We start from the raw sequence: 24,822 nt of genomic DNA, 5'->3' as shown, positions 1-24,822 counted from the left end.
GTGTACTTTGAGAATTCCTTAGAACAGAACTCACCACCATGATGTCTCCTTCTCTGAGATTTAAACCTAGCATTCAGTTTAAAGTAAATATGCTTGTGTTCAGTTTACAGTAAATATGCTTGTGTTAAGTTTACAGTAAATAGTGTTCAGTTTACAGTAAATAGCGTTTAGTTTACAGTATATATGCTTGAATAAAATAGGAGTATAAATAATGATTTAAGAACAAAAACAGATATGTTAGCTTACTGCTAATATAAATGTACTTTTGTTCTTGAGATATTATAGTAGTTTTACCTTTGTTTATATCTGGAATGTCCTTCCATTCCCCAGTGCCTTTGAGGAGAAAATAATGAAGGAAACAAAAGAAGACAAAGATGTTATGTCGGAAAATAGAATTGAGTGCAACATAATTTTAGTGAAACAGTCTGAAAGTTAAATGAGAAAAAAAGGAGCAATCAAAACTTCAGACCGTAATCACAACAGGATATTTTACACTGTGAAAGTGAGACATATTACAATAACATTACAACAGATTCACGTCAGTGACTGAGCTGTACTTACCATTTATATCAGGTTGTGGCTGAGAACATGAGATATGAAAACAATACTCCGACATCAAACAAATATTTTTAAAAATCAACAACTGTATATCACCTTTACAACGACAATGTATTATAACAGAAGCCTTCTCTATCCAACTTACCATTGGTGATGCAAGACAAAGTGCCAAAGCCAAACTCAGCAGAAGAAAAGCACATAACTGCATTTTTACTGGGAATCATAATGATTACATTTTATGAATTATGTTTTATTATTTGCATTAATTTTGCATTTTTAAGCAAAATGCAAGGGATACACCAAGATTTTAATAATGTTGAAAAAACTACTATCTTAATTACATTTAAGACCATGAAAATATGTGATTAAAAAAGAAAAGTGGGATACATACCAGTTCAGTCATTAACAGCGAAAGTTAAAACATAAAACTGCTTGACCACCGAGCTTGGCAGGTAATAACCAAGTGAGGGTCCCTCGAAGTCTGACAGGTTATTTAAACATGCAGTTTTATTTTATTTACTTCCTTATGAGCTTCGTTGGAAACAAATGACACACACACACACACACACACACACACACACACACACACACACACACACACACACACACACACACCGCATTTAGCGCATATAGCATAGAACAATCCATCAAAGTTACTTAAACCTTTTAAGTTGCAAACATTATTTTGATGTGTTGTGGTAATATTTTGTATAATTTAAACTTGAATTTTTATGTTTTTAATGAAACTGTCTTGATAATTTTGAAAACTGGGCAGTGGCTTTCTAGTTCGCAGCATGCTTTGCAGTGGACTGGATAAGGAAAATAAATTTAAGGTTAAAAAGTTTTTGGTATCACTTTATAATAACATTCAGTTATAAGTCACTTATAAGTTATTAGTTAATGATGAATTAATAATTTATAATATAACATTATACATTCAAAAATGATAAATAAGTGATAACTTTTTATTAATGTTTTGTTAGTTTGGTTATAAGTCATTTTTAAATTATTAGTTAATGATGAATTAATCATTTACAAAACATGACTATCTGTTTATAAATGATTTATAAGTGGTATGCTAATGATTTACAAATGTGTTGTAAGTTATCAAACAATGTAAATCAAACAGATCAATAGTAGATGATTGATAAGTTATTAGCGGATACAATATTTATTGTATTTAAGTATTCATTTAAGTATTTATGTCAACATTGTTTTAGGATCATTATCTCAATAAACAATGGTTAATCATGAACAAATGATGAACAAACTATTAGTAAATGATCATTATATAATTTACTGATTTTCATTTCATTATTTATTTGTAAAGCACATTTAAAAACAATGTAGGGTTGATCAAAGTGCTGTACAGATCATTTTACTCAAAGAAAAACAACAGATTATAATCTATAAAATAACGAACACAAAACTAAATAAGTAATTGAAAACCAACATTAAGAAAATATGTTTTAAGCTTTGATTTAACAATGGAGAGTGATGGCACCGATCGGATCGATACTGGACCCAGGGCCGGTTCTAGACATTTGGAGGCCCTAGGCAAAATTCATGTTGGAGGCCCCCCACCCCCAATAAAAAACACTTGAAACAAATATGATTCCTAACCTTTTTATTTATACAACATTTAATTTTAAATTTAGTATATTTTTACTTACACAGTACATAAGTTTGGACAAATTACTATTTTTAATGTTTTTGAAAGAAGTCTCTTATGCTCATCAAGCCTAGATTTATTTGATCAAAAATACAGAAAAATAATATAGTGAAATATTATTACAATTTAAAATAATGGTTTTCTATTTTACTATACTTTAAAATATATTTCTGCGATTCAAAGCTGAATTTAGTGTCACGTGATCCTTTAGAAAACTTTATAATATTCTGATTTATTATCAAATGTTAGAAATGGTGCTTAATATTTATTTTATAACATGTGATACTTTTTTTCAGGATTTTTTGATTATTAAAAAGTTGTTTTAAAAAAGTCTTCACTATCACTTTTATATATTTAACACATCCTCGCTGAATATTCCTGTTTTTTTCTGTATTTTGATCAAATAAATGCAGGCTTGTAGAGCATAATAAGAAACTTCTTTCAAAAACATTAAAGATAGTAATGGGTCCAGACTTTTTACTGGTAGCTACTACATCAAACTTTATCTAAGGTAATCTCTTTTTTGTTTAATGAAGATGTTATTGTTCTTGTTGTAATTTTGCTGTTTTATTCAGTTTATTCACAGTTCCAGAATCCCACTTCAGTAGATGAACATGAACCTGCTTTAATAATTGTTTTCATAGCTGCGTTATGGGCAGGATTTTTCCCTCCCATTTAATCAATATTGACTGCAGATATTGTCATATTATTAATATCAGTAATATGATATTATGTATTGCATTGCTACCTTAAATATGCTATACACAAATCAAGTGGAAGAGATCGCTACTGAGCAGGAAAAAAATTCTAATCTAATATTCGTATAGGCTATGATGTCAGGGTATTATTGTAACGTACGGACAGAGGCGGTCAGATCCATATGCAGCACTTTATTTCAGCATCAAACACAAGCAGACATAAACTCCGGCATACAGTTAAACAAGGGGCAATCCAGTAACTCGTGGTGATAACAGGCTTTGGTCGAGGCAGGCAGCACAGGTTCATACACAGTCCAAGAAGCAGGCAAGGGTCAAGAGTCCAGAGAGACACGGAATACTCAAACAGGGAAGAATGCTCAGAGATGTACGCTTACAGTGTGACAAGACTTCGCACCGGACACAGAGATCACTCAGACTTATATAAGGAACTCAATAACCCATAATCAAACACCACTGAAACATAGTTAAACATAATGAGTCCATGGTGAAACAATGCAGGGAGAGAGTGCCCTCCAGTGGCTCACACGGGCACTCCACATCACATAGCCCCCCCCCAAAGGAGCGGCTTCCAGACGCTCCTAAAAACTCTGGGGGGAGGTCAACGGGGGCTGGGATGGAGGGCCAGGCCCGTGGAGAGGTAGGAGGCCAGACCCATGGAGAGACCTAGGGCCTGGAAACCCGAGCAGGGTAAGAGACCATGGGGAAGCACGTGTCGTAGGCAACCAGGGTAGAACACACTTGACCGGAAACCAGGGTTGAGCACACTTGGAGAGGTGCCAGGACGAAGCCCACTTAGGCGGAGACAAGGACGGAGCAGACTCAGGACTGGACGTAACCAGTGGCATGGGAAGCACAGGATCAGACAGGACTAGCGGCATAAGAAGCTCAAGTGGAAATAGCACAGACAGGGTCCATGTCAGCGCCACCTCCATGGCCCTCACAGGATACCTACTGCCCCCCCCCAAAAAGTTCTTGGGGAAATTTAAGGCTATAGCCTCCGGGCTGGAAACAGCCTCTGGAAAAGGCTCCCAGAGCTTGATAGGCGTTGGCGAGGTGAGGCGCAGAGGCGGGGCCGGCAGAGCGAGGCGCAGAGGCGGGGCCGGCAGGGCGAGGCGCAGAGGCGGGGCCGGCAGGGCGAGGCGCAGAGGCGGGGCCGGCAGGGCGAGGCGCAGAGGCGGGGCCGGCAGGGCGAGGCGCAGAGGCGGGGCCGGCAGGGCGAGGCGCAGAGGCGGGGCCGGCAGGGCGAGGCGCAGAGGCGGGGCCGGCAGGGCGAGGCGCAGAGGCGGGGCCGGCAGGGCGAGGCGCAGAGGCGGGGCCGGCAGGGCGAGGCGCAGAGGCGGGGCCGGCAAGGCGAGGCGCAGAGGCAGGGCCGGCAGGGCGAGACGCAGAGGCGGGGCCGACAGGGCGAGGAGTCTAGGTACGCTCACTGGAGCCTGGCGAGCCGAGTGAGTCCTCCTCCTCTTCCTCCTGCGACGGCGCACTGTTGGAACTGATAACTCTGGATCCAGGGGAACATAATCGTTTCGCTTAACTGGACCTGACTCCATAAATTCAACCGAACTTGACTCACTTTCCACACTGGATTCACTTGATTCGGGACTCGATCCACTTGACTCAGGGCTAGATTCACTTGACTCGGGATTCGGTTCACTGGACTCGGGATTCAGTTCACTGGACTCGGGATTCGGTTCACTGGACTCGGGATTCGGTTCACTGGACTCATTGGACTCGGGATTCGGTTCACTGGACTCACTGGACTCGGGATTCGGTTCACTGGACTCACTGGACTCGGGATTCGGTTCACTGGACTCACTGGACTCGGGATTCGGTTCACTGGACTCACTGGACTCGGGATTCGGTTCACCGGACTCACTGGACTCGGGATTCGGTTCACCGGACTCACTGGACTCGGGATTCAGTTCACTGGACTCACTGGACTCGGGATTCAGTTCACTAGACTCACTGGACTCGGGATTCGGTTCACTGGACTCGGGATTCAGTTCACTGGACTCACTGGACTCGGGATTCAGTTCACTGGACTCACTGGACTCGGGATTCGGTTCACTGGACTCACTGGACTCGGGATTCAGTTCACTGGACTCGGGATTCGGTTCACTGGACTCGGGATTCAGTTCACTGGACTCACTGGACTCGGGATTCAGTTCACTGGACTCACTGGACTCGGGATTCGGTTCACCGGACTCGGGATTCGGTTCACCGGACTCGGGATTCAGTTCACTGGACTCGGGATTCGGTTCACTGGACTCGGGATTCGGTTCACTGGACTCGGGATTCAGTTCACTGGACTCACTGGACTCGGGATTCAGTTCACTGGACTCACTGGACTCGGGATTCAGTTCACTGGACTCACTCGACTCGATACTCGATTCTTTCGAGTCGGCTGGCACGCGCTCAAACTCCAGTTCGGCCGGCGAAACCTCCGCTGTCTCCGGATTAACAAGTTCAACAAGACCAGTGAGGAATACGGGCTTGAGGGGTCCGACACGAAGAATGGGTTTGGCAGAAACTGTATACTTGAAAGCCCCTCTAATGGTCATCAAGGGAGGATCGAACAGCTTGGCGAGATGAGGCTTTAGTGGCGTTCGGAATGAGTGAGAGAAATCCGCCACATACGAATCTCCCCGACGCAGAGACAAGAGCAGTTCTTCAGGATCCTCTTCTCCTGCGGGGAGTTCAAAAGCCTCTCTAAATAGAGCGATAAACACATCATAAGAAGGGAACGATACCCGACCTGATTCCCAGAACGCGCCTACCCACTCCAGAGCCTTTCCAGTGAACAGTGAACAAATGAAAGAAATGCGGTCATCATCCGAGGTGTAAAACTGGGGCTGATGATTCATATATAAGCTGCACTGCTGAAGGAATCCTTCACACGCCACAGGTGAGCCATTAAACCTTTCAGGAAATGACAGACTAGAATAATTAGATGCAGCACTCACACTGGGTTGCGGTGGGACAGGTGCAGCGGGAGCTTGGACTTGATTAGTGGCTGTGCTTGAGCTCTGCGAAGACACAGATTGCGTAAAGCTTGTAAGTTCCTCGAGGAGAGATGTTAGTCTCGTCAGCTGTAAATGATGAGAGGCTAGCATGGAAACTTGGGTCTTGGCCACGGTGGATAAATGCTGAAAGTCCGCTGGATCCTGTAGTGGCGAAGTCTTCTGTAACGTACGGACAGAGGCGGTCAGATCCATATGCAGCACTTTATTTCAGCATCAAACACAAGCAGACATAAACTCCGGCATACAGTTAAACAAGGGGCAATCCAGTAACTCGTGGTGATAACAGGCTTTGGTCGAGGCAGGCAGCACAGGTTCATACACAGTCCAAGAAGCAGGCAAGGGTCAAGAGTCCAGAGAGACACGGAATACTCAAACAGGGAAGAATGCTCAGAGATGTACGCTTACAGTGTGACAAGACTTCGCACCGGACACAGAGATCACTCAGACTTATATAAGGAACTCAATAACCCATAATCAAACACCACTGAAACATAGTTAAACATAATGAGTCCATGGTGAAACAATGCAGGGAGAGAGTGCCCTCCAGTGGCTCACACGGGCACTCCACATCACAATTATCTAATCATCAGCATCAGAATATAGAAGATAGACCCATAGATCCTTTATTTGAAACATTTAAAAATGTTGCAGTGTGTTGGTTTTTTTACTTTGAATACAAACGTCTGGTCTTTTACTTTTGTAGCTTTTTACTAGTCAGCTCCCAACGCGATGTTATTCGTTGTAGCCTACGCGCAAATCCAAAGCGTCGCGTCTGGGCACGTTAGACGCTCGCGCTCTTTTAAACTCGTAGACTAGACAAACAAAGCGGTGAATGATTTTTCCAGAAATACGCTGATCTACAGTAGCCCACACGTTTATATTTAAAATACATTGCAATCACTCCAAAATCGATGACCTGCATTTCGAGCTGTGCTTCTTTGCGTGCCTATTTAGGCCTTTGCTTCGCACTCGTAGCACCTGATGGATGCGTTCGTTGACCGCCTCTGACCGCCGCTGACGTCCCCTCGGACTTAACTGGCTGGCGCCTCTATATATACAGTCATGGGCTGGCGTTAATGTGACGTAATGTAACAGTCTATGGTTAAGATAAACATCGTCACTATTTTTAGTTAATTAATACATTTTGAAATAAATTGTAGATAGGACATTTGTAAAAAAAAATTTTTTGTCCCTCTGTCTGGGCCCCATCCCGCCAATCGGATGGGGTTATGAGAACTTAATATGTCAGATTGATAGTTTGGTGCTAAGTCGTGTAATGATTTAAAAACAAAGACTAAAATTTCAAATTCAATTCTTGGTTTGACCGGTAGCCAGTGCAGATAAGTTAAAATGGGAGAAATGGAATCGAATTTTCTTCAACCAGTCAATAATTTATCAAATTCACATCTTTATTGGCCAGACGTCGAATTCTCTTACAGTGGAAATCTCCAAATCCTCCATCAGTTTCACAGTGGCTTACTGATGCTATGCATTTCTTAAAACTTGAGAAAATTAAGTACGCAATGAGAGGAAACACTGACAATTTTTTTTATATATCTGGCAGCCTTTTCTATCATATTTTGCAGACTTGCAAGTCTTACCAGACTAAGTCCTGTTATATTTTATATTTGTATATGATTTTAAGTAAGCCGGGGTGGGGTGGTTTGGTTATGTCCTTTTCTTTTCTTGTTTTCTGTTATCTGTTTAAAATCTAAATTGTAAAAGTTGTCTATTTTATGTAATTCGATTCAGTTTTCAATAAAAATATGTTGCAAAAAAAAAAAAAAAAAACAGTCATTAGCCTGGCCGCAGCATTTTGAACCATTTGTAGACGCTTGATAGATGAGTGGTTAACTCCATAATAAAGTGAATTGCAGTAATCAAGGCGTGAAGTAATAAACGCATGAATATCTTTCTCAAAGTTTCTCAAGGAAAGAAAGGTTTTTACTTTTGAGGTTGTAGATGAAAGAAACATAATTTAACAAAATAATTAATTTGTTTATCAAACTTAAGAACTGAGTCAAACAAAACACCTAGATTTTTTGCACATGGAGTAACATGGGAACTTAAGTCTCCAAGGTCCAGATCACCAAAGTCATAAAAATCACTTGGTCTAAACAATACTATGGTTTTGTCCTCGTTTAAGGCCAAACATTGTGTGTAAGCCATAATGTAACTTCCTGTAAACACGCCAGCAATGCCTCTATAGAATTAAAATTATTGTGTTTAAATGGGATGTACAATTGGCTGTCATCAGCATATCAGCGAATTGATACTCCATGTTTGGAAAAGATTGAACCTAATGGCAGCAAGTATAAAGATTGTTGGAGCAAGAATAGATCCCTGCGAAACACCACAGGTAAGACGTGCAGCTGAGGAAGTATGTTTTCCAATACATACAGAAAACTTCCTGTTTGTTAAAAATGATTGAAACCAATTCAAAACAGTGCCCTGAATGCCACATCATTTTCCAATCGGGTGATAAGAATTTTATGATCGACCAAATCAAATGCTGAGCTGAGAACTAAGCAGACCTAAGCAACATTACAGAAATAAATTACATGATCAAATATATTAAAATAGAAAACAGTTATTTTAAATTGTAATATTTCACAGTATTACTGCTTTACTGTAATTTTTTTCCCAGTCATTTTTTTTAATAAAGTAAATGTAGCCTTAGTGAGCAAGAGACATCTTTCAAAAACATTGAATAACTCATATCAACCCCAAACCTTTAAAAAGTAGTGTGTACACACACACACACACACACACACACACACACACACACACACACACACACACACACACACACACACACACACACACACACACACACACACACACACACACACACACACACACAACCCATGTCACATTAAAACACTACTGCTTTTCTCAATGAAATGCTTCTGTATACAAGATTTTGCTGCATAACTTGCTCTTGATCTTTTTGTTGATCAGGAGCTGGAGTTGTATAAGGAGGAACTGTTAGACAAGCAAGCCATCCTTGTCATAAATAAGATGGACCTCCCTGAGGCTCAGGGCCGGCTCAGAGAGCTGGAAGCTCACTTGGAGAACCAGGAAGGTAGGTAGTATTGAAAGCAAAAAAGTTATTTAGGGAATATTATATAGGTAATATCATGAATATTAGTCAAAGATGTGTATATTATTAGCCTTTGTTTTGTGTTATTTTAGGTATATAACGGGTGCGTCAGAAATTTCATATCATGACACATGCTTTTACCAATAAGGTGGTTGCATTATTTTTCATGCAATTGATTTAAAAGCACTCTTGAGAATGACCATTCATTACACAAGTTTGTACTGCAATTTTTCTATAAAGATGGTGATTTCTACTTGACCATTTTAGCATTCTCAAGTTTCTACCACAAGTACATTTTGCTGAAATGCAGGCCTAATGTGATTGTTCCACTGCACTGACCTTTACATTTTTCTGCATTTTCTCTTGACTGATAACTTTAGAGTGATGCTCTGCTTTCCCTAGAATCAAGCCACATCTTTCCTGAGGACGTCACCCCTAAAACACTAATGCGTTTTATGCACATCGTCCCAGTCTCTGCCACAACTGGCCTTGGACTGCCCTTGCTCAAGTCCCTCATTCGTCAATCACTTGAGGAGCAGGATGGCATAGAAACTGAGGGTCAGCGCAGTGAGAAGCTGCTCAAGTTGAGAAGGGAGATTCCCACTTCATCCATACCCAGCTGGGGGTTTCCTCAACCAACCTGAGGTCACATATTCAGGTTTAGGTATGGCAGTCCATAAACAATCCTCAGGGATACTGTTGAACATTTGCTGACCAGTGAAATATTCAATGTGTGGCTAAAAAGGAACACAAATTGCATGTTTTTCATTTAACAAATCAGTCTAGGTTGTAGTATTTGTGCCTTATATGTCTTTACATTTCAATGTAACTGTGCATTCATGTAGTGTTTAAAGTTGGTTTTAGCTAGTCTAACAGTCTAATCAGGCTGGTCTGGTTTGCTGGTTTTAAAGGGGTTTTGGGAAATTGTCAGTTGAACAGGCTGGGAGACCTTTTTTTCCCCCAACAAGGTAGTAAGACACTAAAAAGGCATAATCATATAAATTTGAGTTAAGTCTATTGAGAGTGACTGCCTGGAGTTTTACTTATCACCAAGTTCGCGTCACTGTTTTTCAAGGTCTTGCATTTTGCGGAAAAACGTATGACAGAATCGGAGCTCTACTGCCATCTGCTGAGATTTCATGCAGCTTTTTGTGATGTAGGTATCTCATGCCTTCATTGATTTGTTTCATACTAGATTATACTGTACCAGATATTGTGAAAGAGTGAGAGTGAATGGAAGGATGAACTGTGAAGCAAAAAAAAAAAGTCACATGTTTACCAAATCCAGGTATGAATTAAAGTTTGGTCAAGATGTCAATAAAGCAGAGAAACCGATTTGAAGTTTTTTTTTTTTTGTTAGTTAGGAAGCTGAAATTCTGGAATCATAAGTTCAAAGGGATTTTAACATTTCATGGAAATGTTACAATAAATATAGAATTCCTTGTTATTATTTCTATGGTAACGGTTGTGGTGGCGTGGCATTATTAAACGTACAGTATGGAATTTTTCGCCACTAGGGGTCGCTAACCTATTTACAATAACAAAGACGTAGTTTGATGATGCAACATTTGCTAAGAATTATGGATCTTGTCGTCAACGTCAAGTCGACCGATCTAATAATGTTTATGGATGAGTGAATACATCTATGTTTTTATCATGACTGTGATATGAAGCAGTTCGGGATTGCTAAGAGACAGCTATCAGCTCCACACGCGACACGAGTCCCACGGATATAAAAGGAATAAGGACATTTCATTCTACCGAACTACAAGCAAGTGCAGAATTACAACTCACAGGTCAGTTTATTAGACAAATTAAACTTGTGAGGTAACACAGCGCAGTTTCACCTGGTCTAACATTACACTATCACACTAAACTGCAATTGAGTGTGTTAAAGTTATAATGTTATTCTGTGTGTTAGTTTGTCTGTATGAGACTAGCAGTGAGCGAGATCAACATTAGAATAACATACAGATCATATTCTAACATTTTATCATTGTTGAACTATATAACATTGATTAGTTTTATGTAAATGTGCTCATCACCTGTTTAATAAAGTGCATGTAGGAGCGGTTGAAGTCTTGGACGTGGAGCTCTCGTTTATATACTGTCTATGGGAGCTCTCGGCATCTCGAAAACACTGCGCTGATATTGATTCTCGTTTTAGTTCTTCTTTTTTATCCAAAGTCTGCTTGCCATGGTCCATAATGTTTGAACGAAACAACGACAGTGTTCAAATAGACATTGCGAACTACACAGTTGTCCACGTCAGTCGCTTTGGTTACTATCAGAGGGCTCTGGTTCATAGCTCTGGTTGCTATGGCAGTACGAGCGGAAACCAGGGACAACGCGGATATGACGCCATTGACGGCGTCAAAACGGAAATAAAGAAACGGGACGTGTCTTCGAATTAAATTATTAATTTCTCCTGGTTTGAAAGTTGTTGGAAACAGTCGGGATAATGTAAGTACCCAACTAAAAAAAAAAATATAACATAGATATAGTGATTTTTGCTATTTTTAAAGCAAAAAAGTTATATATTGTGCCTTTAAAGGGATAGTTCACTTTGAAATTAATTTTTGATATGTTTTAGCTTACCTCAAGGGCATCCAAGATGTAGGTGTCTTTGTTTCCGCAGTAGTTTCAATTTTGATATTTTTAAGTCAAACCGTTCTTGTCTGTCAGTCATATAATGCAGGTCGATGGACACTGTCTCAAAACACAAGCACAGAGTCCAAATTAAAACAATTCCCCATCGTCCAAATTAAACAATTCCCCATCGTAAGTACACATTGACGGCCTAAGACACGAAACGAGCGGTTTGTGTGAGAAAACGAACAGTATTTATATCGTTGTTATCTCTTGAAAACAGCACACGTCTAAATGATCTGACGGCGCGGGCGGGTATAGATGTATACATAGATGTCGCCTTTGCTACTGCAGTTCATTGGAAGTAACCGTAGCCAAGGCGACATCTATGTATACATCTGTGTTACAAGAGGTAAAAACAATATAAATACTGTTCATTTTCTCACACAAACCGCTCGTTTCGTGTCTTAGGCCATCAATGTGTACTTACGATGGGGAATTGTTTAATTTGGACGATGGGGAATTGTTTTAATTTGGACTCTGTGCTTGTGTTTTGATACAGTGACCATCGACCTGCATTATATGACTGACAGACATGAACGGTTTGACCTAAAAATATCCAAATTGAAACTACTGCGGAAAAAAAGACACCTACATCTTGGATGCCCTTGAGGTAAGCTAAAACATATCAAAATTTAATTTCAAAGTGAACTATCCCTTTAAACCAATCACCACTTGACCGAACACTTTGCCAAAGTTAGTGCAAATGTTTTCTTTCTGAGTTCTCAGGTGGTTTTTATTGTTATGCTGTTTATCATAAAACCTTCCTCGTGATATTTTTCATCATATCTAACATAAATGTGTATGTCCTCTTGTTCACCTGCAGACAAGTAGCAGCTCCACCATATGCCACTAGATGGAACTAAAATCTTGCAGGTAGTTTCAATTGCAGGCCAAACCAGGGTGCATAGGCTCCTTTTCATGATAAAGGCCCTGTCCCAAATGGCACCCTAAACACTTGCGGTCTTCCCACAAGTGCACTTTTGTGACTTAACGCCGCTTTGACTGTCGGGAAGTAGTCTGCTGCGGAGCTCGCAAAATTGCGTATCGAGGGCACATATCGACCACAAAAGGGGCGCCCGCAATCACCCTTCTTAAACCTAAAATGACTAATTGGACACCCAATGGTCTCATGGACTTAACGGACACAAGAAGAAAGTGCATATGAAGTGTGCTATTTGGGACAGGGCCAAACTCAGATAGTGGGCGGTTTCGGAGTTTGCAGAGTTTCCGTCTGTCAAATTTGTATGCATATTCACATATATTATATTCACATTCAAACACACTTTTTAGTCATATTTATTAAACTGATTACTTGCAAAATTGTTTTGTGATTTATATTAAAAAGAACATTTCAAGGTTAGATTAGTATTTTACAGACCATAGTATTCATGCAGTGATTAATAACATTGAAAAGACTCGGATATGGCAAATATTTGCCTTAACCTCCACAGAGAATGTGTGAATCTAACATTATTAAAGAGTTTGACAATAAATTGCTTCTTTATAAATTGTTATAATTAACTCTAAGAATAACATTGATTGTAAATGAATGAATATAAACTTAAAATGTTCAGCTCTTTACATTAACAATACACATTTAGCTATCATATCCCAGAAAGCTGAAGATAGATGTAGTTCTTTGGCATTGAACTGTAGTCAGACATAGGGAAGTGATAAGAGTGATTTCTTATGATGAACTCACTAGCAAAAGAAAGCAAAGCACCAAGATGACCAGAGAGGAAGCAGTCTTGGCACAATCACTAAAAGAAGAACAGTAAAAAATAAACATTATTAATGCAATAGAACCAATCAGTTCTTTTTTCACAAAAAATCTGAGGATAAAAGATAAAAACTATAATGGAGTCATATTAATTATAGGTGCTGGTCATATAATTAGAATATCATCAAAAAGTTTATTTATTTTAGTAATTCCATTAAAAAAGTGAAACTTGTATATTATATAGACTCATTACATGCAAAGTGAGATATCTCAAGCCTTTATTTGTTATAATTTTGATGATTATGGCTTACAGCTTGTGAAAACCACAAAATCAAAATCTCAGAAAATTAGAATATTACATGAAATCACACAGTAATTACACAGTAATCCCATCGTCATTGAACCAGGTTTTGGTTATTTTGGCAGTGTGGGCAGGTGCAAATCCTGCTGGAAAATGAAGGAAGCATGAAGTGCTCTAAAAATGTCTTGGTAGACGGCTGTGTTGACTCTGGATTTAATAAAGCACAGTGGACCAAAGTCCTCTTTTCTGATTTTGGAAACCAATGTCCCAGAGTCTGGAGGAAGAATGGAGAGGCACACAATCCAAGATGCTTGAAGTCCAGTGTGAAGTTTTCACAGTCTGTGTTGTTTTGGGGAGCCATGTCATCGGCTGGTGTTGGTCCACTGTGCTGTCCACTCAACGCAGCCGTCTACCAGGACATTTCCAGAGCACTTCATGCTTCCTTCAGCAGACAAGCTTTATGGAGATACTGACTTCATTTTCCAGCAGGATTTGCACCTGCCCACACTGCCAAAATAACCAAAACCTGGTTCAATGACCATGGGATTACTGTGTAATTACTGTGTGATTTCATGTAATATTCTAATTTTCTGAGATTTTGATTTTGTGGTTTTCACAAGCTGTAAGCCACAATCATCAAAATTATAACAAATAAAGGCTTGAAATATCTCACTTTGCATGTAATGAGTCTATATAATATACACGTTTCACTTTTTGAATGGAATAACTGAAATAAATAAACTTTTTGATGATATTCTAATTATATGACCAGCACCTGTATATTGAATTCAGAAAAATAACTGATTATGCACGTCATCCTTTAACTGATTTTTGTTACTACTATTAGTTAAAATTACCAGTGTAAGCTTCCATCTAAAAATATTTTAGTTTTCTGTGTTTTAACTAAGGACAGAACAGAGGTTAAAAGGATATTCACCTTGAAGCACATGGTCCCTGCGGGGCACTTGCATCAGGAGAAACATTGAAGTTCTTCACTGTCACTTTAGGGCAGGGTAGAGAGTCCTTCTGAAGAAGCCCTGAGATATCTGGATTGGAAAACAACATTTATGGACATGAGAAAGTGAGACACAATAGAAATATATCATAGTTTTTGCTCAGTTTGCTTCAAGTTAAACTTGTTCTCTGAGGTTACTTCACAAAACCTACCTTGCATGGTGAGGAGAAATATGATGTCACCACCCTTGATAAACTCTCTTCTAGTCAGATCATAATTTGTTATGCCATATATATAAACCCAAGGACCCACAAATACAGACTCATCGCCGATGACAACTTGAATTCTGTTGTTTCGAGGATTGTTCCAATCTATAAATATATATATATATATAAAAAATGTTGCTATTAAAGGCACAATATGCAGTTTCCATTTTTCTCAAACAGTGAACAAACAAACAAACTCGCTGTGGAGTACTTGTATTTAAAGTTACTGTCGTAAATACCACTCACGCAGAGCCGTCTCTGCACTCTTCCGAACACACTTTCTATGTTTTCTTCTTTCTTAAGGTACAAATCTTGCACAGCGTGCCTTTAAAGGGGCCTTCAACGATACAGATAATAACTTTGATTCTCAACTAAGTAAAATGCTGCATATAAACATAGATGTGATCCTCACTGGGAGATGCCAAAGCAGGGTCAGTGGTGATGCTGTGTTCTAAGGACATGCGCTTCTGCATGTGTGGATTCTGGTCAAGCATCTGGAAGGTTATTTGTCTCCATGGACAAGGCCACTGCAACTGGTCATCACATGCACCAGATACCAGACGAACATACATAAAAAGGTAATTATTCTGATTCACTAATGCAGCCTGAAAGCGATAACCATCACTGGAGTAATACAATGGACTGAAATGTGTTGAAGATTCCCTTATTGAAAAGTCCTTTATCTGCCATGTGTGGGGACACTCAGTCTCTGAAATATTGATATCGTCCAGTGAGAAGCCTCCACGGGAGTTTCCAGCTCCTTTACGAGCTTCAAATACAACTTGGAAGGTTTTCTTTGCATTCAGTGACACATGATGCAGTTTCCAGTAATTACCAGGGAGTTCTGCAAGACATTAAACTGGAAACATTTTAAGGACATCTTGAATGCATAGGCCTACACACATTTGTTTTCTTCTTTCTGAATATGTACAGCACTTGAAGAAGAGACAGACCTGTGATCTGATCCATAAGTCTGAGAGTTCCTCTGTTGTCTGCTTCATTCTGGTACTCTCGGATCCAGATGTTGAGCTGATCAGACTCATTACCACTGTGATAGTAGTAGAACTGCAGACACTGGACTTTGCAGTCTCTTTTAGGGGTCATTGTATTGCTCTTCATTCTGGCTGTGTCCCCTTCCTTTCTCCCCTCAGTGCTGAAGTGCATGAAAAAAGACGTCTCTGCAGACATGAAAACAGGTGTATAGTTGTGTGGAACTGGGTGGTACAGTGACTGCTTCTGTGGATGGAAGTGAAGCATTTCTTTTTGGTATCTTGCTGTAGGGGTGCAACGGATCACAGTTGATCCTTGATCCGTACGGGCCAAAATCGGCACACATGTGATTCACGGATTAACTGCCAAGTTTAACCATCATAGAAAGTTTATCATTTGGACGTGTTTTGTCTTGCCAATTTATACATTCAAACAATTTTAAACGCGGAAGAAGAGGCGTGAAAATTGGGACTTGCTCGTTATTTATAAATGAAAATCAAAATTACATTTACCCTAGCCCCCCTAGCCCACAGTGTGTGTTTTGTGATCCGTTGCACCACTATCTTCCTGTGATATCAAAACAGACACTTTCCACTGTCTGACTGTAACGGATCTCACCATTTTGTTCTTTGTTTAAGTAGGTGTGGTCAGTCACATTGATGCCACTCACTGACTTCACTCTCTGCCAGCCATAAACAGCAGAACATACATTCATCTGACACAGAAATTCATCATCAAAACTGCAGTGGTCAAGGAAAGAGATGGAGGAATCTGTAATCCAAACAGAAAAGCACTGAGGCAAAATCATTTGCACATCCAATTTTTGCCCTCAACATATTTTGTTGATCCTGGAACAACTTTTGAAACATCCAGGATGTTGATGTTAAACATTTTTTTAATTGCAAATCAATTCCTTACAACTTCCCATGCATTACATGCGTGTCGTCCAATTTAACTGTATAATATTTGTTTTCATGCAGTACCAGGAATGACTTAACAGGAAGTGACTTTAACATTACTTCACATTTTTACCTGAGAATGTATGTATGTATGTACCAACAAATATTAAAAACAAATATTCTAAAGTTAAATTCCTTAAAGGACAACACATTTTCCCTTGTCTTGCACATCTGACTCCAAGTTCCACTAAAATGTTTAACATCCACAAACTGCAAAATGAAAACAATGTGTGTAAAATACTCACTGCATTTGTAGAGTTTGTTGAGCTCAATCGCATCATATTCACTGATGTCCAGGCGTTGACCAATCACATCTTGGAACTCAGGAAGCTTGGTGATGATCGTGGGTTCATTACCGTTACTGAAGTAATTTTTACCATAATGCATCACAGAGTAATAGTCATATGGGGTGCCTTGAGTGGTGGTCACATTCTCGCTGTATTTATCAAAATTTCTCTCATAGCCTGAAAATAAAGACTATGGCGTTAATAAGGGGATTATTCATAAAGAATGGCTTATTAAAGTGCTGATTAGTTAAATGGGCACTGCAATCAGTATGTCAGTGAATATCTGTATTTAACTGTTTTACTCTTTTCCTAAAAATAATAAAAGTTCAGAGCAACCTTTTATGATGTTTTCAAATTTGATGGTCAAATAATCATCTCTGTCATATCTTGACTGCTCATGCCAAAATCCTAGTGCATGGAGAAACTCATGCTCAACAATGGCTTTTGTTCCACAGCCATTTCCAATGGAAAGAGTCTGGCCTCCGAGAGATGTGCGGCCGACATATGACCAACACCTGCAAAATAAGAGAGAGATAACGGCACATTCATGCAGCACATAGGTGCATTAATATTTTGTCTGGTAGTGTAAAAGAATTGGTTAACTCATGAATGTTTTAAGGCCCTTTCACACCAAGATTGATAACTATTAGCATCCACACCAGCGAACTATAATGTTCTGCTTATTATAAGTGCATGCTGAGTTTTGTCATCTGCCACTTTTATCCATTAGCTGAAAAAAAAAAAAAAATCTGAAAGTAATTCTAACGATATCGTTCAGTGAGAAGCCTCCACTGGAGTTTCCAGCTCCTTTACTCACTTCAAATACAAATTAGTTACAAATACTATCAGTTATCGATATAGTTGTGGTGTGGACTCTGTTATTCTTTTATATATGAGCGTTATAGTAATTGCTCTAGGTGTGAATGGGCCTTTATACTATACATTCAGTATAGTTTGGCTGTATTGGAATAGTCTATACCACATATTACTAATATTGTGGATTACTAACTGGAAGCATACTGTACCCTTCAAGACTCTCCACAGAGATGTAAAAATCTTCAGCTGCCCGGGGCTTAAAGTCAATACATGATTTCAGTCTGAACTGCTCAAAAGCTCTCAAAATTACTCCTTTATAGTTCATACCTACAATCACAATCAAAAATACATGATGGATGAAAAACATATAACAGTAAAACTACTTAAAAAATGTTTTGTTAAACTGTCAGTGAGAAATCCATGTTTTGTTACCGAGATTCACACTCAGCTCATAGGGGACTGGAATATCCCACCGGTACTCATTCCCAAGAATGGCACTCCTTTGATTCGGCTTTAAAACAAATTGTTTGAAGTACTCTTAGAAATATCATATTGACTGATTTCTGAATGATCCAATATTCAATGTACTTTGAGAATTTCTTAGAACAGAACTCACCACCATGATGTCTCCTTCTCTGAGATTTAAACCTAGCATTCAGTTTAAAGTAAATATGCTTGCGTTCAGTTTACAGTAAATATGCTTGAATAAAAAAGTATAAATAGTATAAATAATGATTTATGAACAAAAACAGATATGTTAGCTTACTAATATAACTATAACTTTAACTAACTTTATATAATATAATAGTTTTACCTTTGTTTATATCTGGAATGTCCTTCCATTCCTCAGTGCCTTTGAGGAGAATATAAGAAACAAAAGAAGACAAATATGTTATGTCGGAAAATAGAATTGACAACTGACAGAAGTGCTATACAACAACATAATTTTAGTGAAACAATCTGAAAGTTAAATGAGAAAAAAAGAGCAATCAAAATTTCAGACCGTAATCACAACAGGATATTTTACACTGTGAAAGTGAGACATATTACAATAACATTACAACAGATTCACGTCAGTGACTGAGCTGTACTTACCATTTATATCAGGTTGTGGCTGAGAACATGAGATATGAAAACAATACTCAGACATAAAAAAAATATTTTTAAAAATCAATAACTGTTTATCACCTTTACAACAACAATGATTTATAACATAAACCTTCTACTATCCAACTTACCGTTGGTGATGCAAGACAAAGTGCCAAAGCCAAACTCAGCAGAAGAAAAGCACATAACTGCATTTTTACTGGGAATCATAATGATTACATTTTATGAATTATGTTTTATTATTTGCATTAATTTTGCATTGTAAGCAAAATGCAAGGGTTACACCAAGTATTTAATAATGTTGAAAATCTTAATTACATTTAAGACCATGAAAATATGTGATTAAAAAAGAAAAGTGGGATACATACCAGTTCAGTCATTAACAGCGAAAGTTAAAACATAAAACTGCTTGACCACCGAGCTTGGCAGGTAATAACCAAGTGAGAGTCCCTTGAAGTCTGACAGGTTATTTAAACATGAAGTTAGTACAGTTTTATTTCATTTACTTCCTTATGAGCTTACATTGGACATTGGACAATGGACAATGACACACACACACACACACACACACACACACACACACACACACACACACACACACACACACACACACACACACACACACACACACACACACACACACACACACACACACACACACACACACACACACACACACACACACACACACACACACACACACACACACACACACACACACCGCATTTAGTGCATATAGCATAGAACAATCCATCAAAATTACTTAAACCTTTTAAGTTGCAAACATTATTTTGATGTGTTGTGGTAATATTTTGTATAATTTAAACTTGAATTTTTATGTTTTTAATGAAACTGTCTTGATAATTTTGAAAACTGGGCAGTGGCTTTCTAGTTCCCAGCATGCTTTCCAGTGGACTGGATAAGGAAAATAGGTAACACTTTATAATAACGTTCAGTTGTAAGTAATTTATAAGTGCTTAGTTAATGATGAACCAATCATTTACAAAACATTCATAAATGATTAATAAAGTGATATACTAACATTTTATGTATGTTTTGTAAATTCAAATTCAAAATAAAGTGACTGGTTAATGATTAACTAATCATTTATAAAACATGAATATGCGTTTCAGAAATGTTTAATAAATTATGTTAAATGTTTTTTTTTTATGTATGTATGCATGTAGCAATTGAGGGTGCAGAAAGTGTTGTAAATGCCTTGTATACACGTACAGATCATTTGTAACAGGTAATAACACAATGATGTGTAAACGCCTTAATAAATAATTTACAACACTTTCTGCGTCCCCTAATCTAAAGTGTAAACTATTCATCACTTGTAAATGTGTTACACATCATTCGTAGATAACATTAGTAGATCTTATGCCTTACTGATTCTTGAAGTGGTAATCTACGAATGAAGTGTTAAACATTTACAAGTAATGAATAGTTTACACTTTAGATTAGGGGATGCAGAAAGTGTTGTAAATGATTTATTCATGCGTTTACACATCTATAACAGGTGTTGAACACTGTAGTGTGTGCTGCAGTGTAAGTGCTGACTGGTGAGGGTATAGACAGCTGTCTTATGTGTAGTGTAGTGTGTAGTGCAGTGTAAGTGCTGACTGGTGAGGGTATAGACAGCTGTCTTATGTGTAGTGTAGTGTGTAGTGCAGTGTAAGTGCTGACTGGTGAGGGTATAGACAGCTGTCTTCTATAGTCTATAGTCATGTTTCGTAAATAATTAGTTAATAATTTACTAATCACTTGGTTAATGACTAGTAACAGAATTTACAAAACATACATAAAATGTTAGTATATCACTTGCTAATCATTTATGAATGTTTTGTAAATGACTATTTCTTACGAAAGTACTCTCGTGTTGCGTAAGCTAGCTTACGCTTCGGGAAAACCCCTTTTCTTGAGAAGATTGGAGCCAAAAATTATCCTTAATTTTTCTATAATTTAAAACGCATTTGCTGCAGCTACCAGACCTAGGCGAGGCAGCTCACACGCCTATTGGCTGCTCTGCGGCAACTGCTGCAACCTATGGGGAGGCAGCTGTGACGTATGCACCAATGAGGGTTAAGTTCACGCGCATAGGTTATCATGCGCGTGAACTCGACAATCGACTACTGTGAACTTCGACCGAAAACAGGAAGAGAATACAGGTATGTGCGCTGGCTGAATTAATATCACTTTTATTCATATCTTTCACATCTACTGCAGTCAGATTCACCCGTGTTAACTCTAAAGGAATCACTCACATGGCTGGTGCACTTTTAATGACACATCAAGGATGTTAAGAGGCTAAAAGCAGTTTTAAAACTTGCCCCATTTGAGTCAACAGGGTGCAAATTTTAAAAAGAGGATAACACGGTGTGGGCAACACCGATTTTTGTCGTTGTTCTCTGTACTGACAGCACTCCAAATTTACAAAAAAAAAAAAAGAGCTCAATGTTAAAATTGTCCTTTAAAATTTAGCTGAGAATCTAAAATCACTCCTAAATATTTTTCTTGTTCTACTACCTGATCAATGAGTTCACCATTCATTTTAATGTTAAGATCATTTATTATCCGCGTTCTTGTTATAGAAAAACACATAGATTTAGTTTTCCTCAAGTGTTAAACATGATTTGTTTAGCCAATTAAACACTTTCTCAAGACGTTTGGTCAGTGTACGGCCGATAACAACAGGGCTTTTGCTGGACACATAAACCACAGTGTCATTGGCATACATCTGGAGGCCAACTTCAGGACACACTTCAGGCAGCTCGTTCACATACAGGCTGAAGAGAACAGGCCCCAGTATGGTTCCCTGAGGGATTCCGGTCTTAATTTTACATGATCAATAACTACACATTGTTCTCTGCCCTGTAAGTATGACTCAAACCATGATAATGCCTGGTGTGACGTATTATAAGATGACAGTTTTGAGATAAGACGCTATGGTTTACTGTATCGAATGCCCTCTTAAAGTCCAGGAATACTGCACCCATGATGTTTCCTTTATCAAGTGGCTGCACAATATTTTCCAATAATGCGCAGATGGCTGATTCAGTGGAATGGTTCTGTCTGAAACCATACTGTTGAGGGTGTATATGAAGAGTTCAGATGCAAAAGCCTCTAAGTGCCATCTGAAATTTTCTTCTAGAATGATAATTTTTATAAATCTTGTATATTTAATTTAAGTGATTTCACTTAAATGACAATTAGCCTAATAGGTAATTTGCATTGCCATTTAAGTGAAATTACTGAACTTAAACATACGAGCTTGATAAAAATGTTCATTCTAGAAGAAAATTTCAGATGGCACTTAGAGGCTTTTGCATCTGAACTCTTACTGGTGTGTTTCTAAATATTGAGTTAGCTGTTTTGAAACTATTTTTTCTATTTTTGACATTACCGGAACTAGACTTATTGGTCGATAGTTACTAACGTCTGTGCCAAGGGCGTAGATTTGGTTTGAACATTGGGGGGGTTAAAGTTTGGCTCTGCATATTTTTCATGTGATCATGGTATAAACATTGGGGGGGTTGTAATGCATAGATTTAAATATTGGGGGGGGTTATCTCCCCCCCAACCCCCCCACAAATTACGCCCCTGGTCTGTGGTATTCCCGGACTTAAAGATGGGTTTAACCAGTGCCTTTTTCCAAGCATCTGGAAATATTCCAGTTTAATAGACTTATTAACTTGGTTGCCTTTCGGTCATATTTATATTCATTTAGACGTTTTCTGGAAATTAATATCATGTTATGATCTGGTAAGCCAAACACCAGATTGTATGTTTTTAAGACTCTTTCCGCCTTATTTGAGAAAGCTAAATCTATTGCTGTCTGTGATGTTTTTGTCAAGCGAGTGGGTCCATTTACAAATTGATGAAAGTCATATTTTGATGTTAGTTCTTTGAGTTGTTTCCTACTGGATTTATTTAACCAATTAACATCAGTATCTCCATAAATAAGCACCTCACTGTTTAGTTTAAAAGAGTTGAGAATTTTTTCCAAATTTTGATAAATAGTTTGTAGGCAACTATAGTTGTGGTATGGTCAGCGAATCAGTTCTCCAGTATGGCCTCTTCCGCCTCGTCGACAGAAGAATCCGCGAAAAGAAGGGCGCAACTCCGGGCCAGGTCGCTCCAGCAGTCCGCCGGGCCATCCGCGGGCGCAACCCCGGCCGCAGCCCGGTCGACGCAGGCACACGGAGCCACTCCCTCCGGTGCCAGCGCCCGAACACTCATCCGCAAAGAGCACCCACAGCTGTCTCCCGCTAGAAATCCGCCAACCACCTCCGTGTCCGCACTAGCTCCTGTTTACCAAGTGTAGGCTAATGGGAAAAATTGTATTTCCATTGATCTTCAACATATATTGCAACATAATGTGTCACATGTCTATATTTGTGGAATGTGTACAGGATATATGTATGTTTGTACACCTGACGTAAGCAAGACACACACAGTAAGACAAATGATTAAGTACCTTTAACAATTAGGTATGGAAGATAATTTAGCCAAGGGGGGTTAAAGGGGTCATTCTATTAAATCAGCTAGATGTGGCTGGGTAGATGTGAGTGGAAAACTACAGAGAAAAGACCTTGAAAAAGGAGTATAAGAAGGGAATTTCCTGGGCTGGGTGTCAGGTCTTGCTCACGTCGGGGTAGCTGCTGTGATTTTGTGACTAAGCCTCATGGAGGAGAATAAATATCTTTTACAATGCAATTTGATTCTTGGTGTCTCTTATGCAGTGATGAGGATTGTTTAATTATTGTTTTTTTGCCACAACACAAGTAACTTCGACATATCACATAATAGGCAACATGCTATTTGCATGACATGCTTTTGATATATATATATTTCGTTTCAGGCTTTGTAATCTGATGTCCAGTGTTTATGTAAGTGCTTTTAAGTAGTGTTATTATAGTTATAGTCTATGTGGTAAAAAAAATGCTATCAAATGCTGTCAGTTCTGTGATCGTGCTTTTGAATCGTTTTCAAAATTTTGCCAGCACATGAAAATCCATGTTCCTATGCTGTTTTCAAATGTAGTAGGCCTATTCCTGATTGCCATGCCATGGTCAACTACTCCCACACTTCAAATAGAAGTTAGACGGTGTTATCCTTCAGTAGAGATTATTCAGCAAATCTCATTAATCTGTAATATGTTTTATGTTTTGGTTCTGCTGATCATGATTGTGCTGTCCTTTTTAAAAATTGTTTCAGGAATTTGCAACGCTGATGTCCAGCAATCTACATTTGCCAGAGAGTCCACGCCTTATTTCCAGGTATGTAAACATTAAAGGGGTAGTTTAAACCTAAAATGAAAAGCCATAATTTACTCACCCCACTGCAAAATATGTTTTTCTTAATTAGTGTTTTTATCTTGTTTCCAGTCCAGATATCTAAAATTCTTATATGAAGAAGCATTTAATAGACAAGTAAAAATTGTCTTGTTTTCTGAAAGAATAAGTCAAAATTAAGTGAGTTTATACTTAAAACAAACAAAATTATATGCCAGTGCATTTTAGCATTCTATCAACTAGTGCTGGATATTAAGTTTGGAAAGTCAAGGTGTGTGTGAAAGGATCACTGCCTAACTTCATCACTGGCCTGGCAGCACTGTTTGCCTCCTCCTATGAGTTCAGCTTGCAGTACCAGGAAAAGGCAGCACCTTGAGTTTGTTCAGAAGTTAGTCATTGG

General features: G+C 38.7%; 1 protein-coding gene across 1 annotated transcript; it reads right to left on the bottom strand.

The window, feature by feature from the left end:
* Positions 1-14,678: 14,678 nt before the first annotated feature.
* LOC308704019 (meprin A subunit beta-like) lies at positions 14,679-18,640 on the bottom strand (the record flags this gene model as incomplete). Its single annotated transcript, XM_081388068.1, has 9 exons — positions 14,679-14,791; positions 15,379-15,810; positions 15,920-16,144; positions 16,575-16,727; positions 17,161-17,379; positions 17,539-17,717; positions 18,228-18,345; positions 18,451-18,529; positions 18,635-18,640. The coding sequence occupies 9 exons, from the start codon at positions 18,638-18,640 to the stop codon at positions 14,679-14,681; spliced, it is 1,524 nt and encodes a 507-aa protein (XP_081244194.1).
* Between the last annotated feature and the right edge of the window lie 6,182 nt (positions 18,641-24,822).

Source organism: Scardinius erythrophthalmus, assembly GCF_964197995.2.
Source record: "Scardinius erythrophthalmus genome assembly, chromosome: 16".
Classification (NCBI taxonomy): domain Eukaryota; kingdom Metazoa; phylum Chordata; class Actinopteri; order Cypriniformes; family Leuciscidae; genus Scardinius; species Scardinius erythrophthalmus.
Note: the sequence above shows the minus strand (reverse complement) of the source record. Positions and strands in the feature narration are given on the sequence as shown.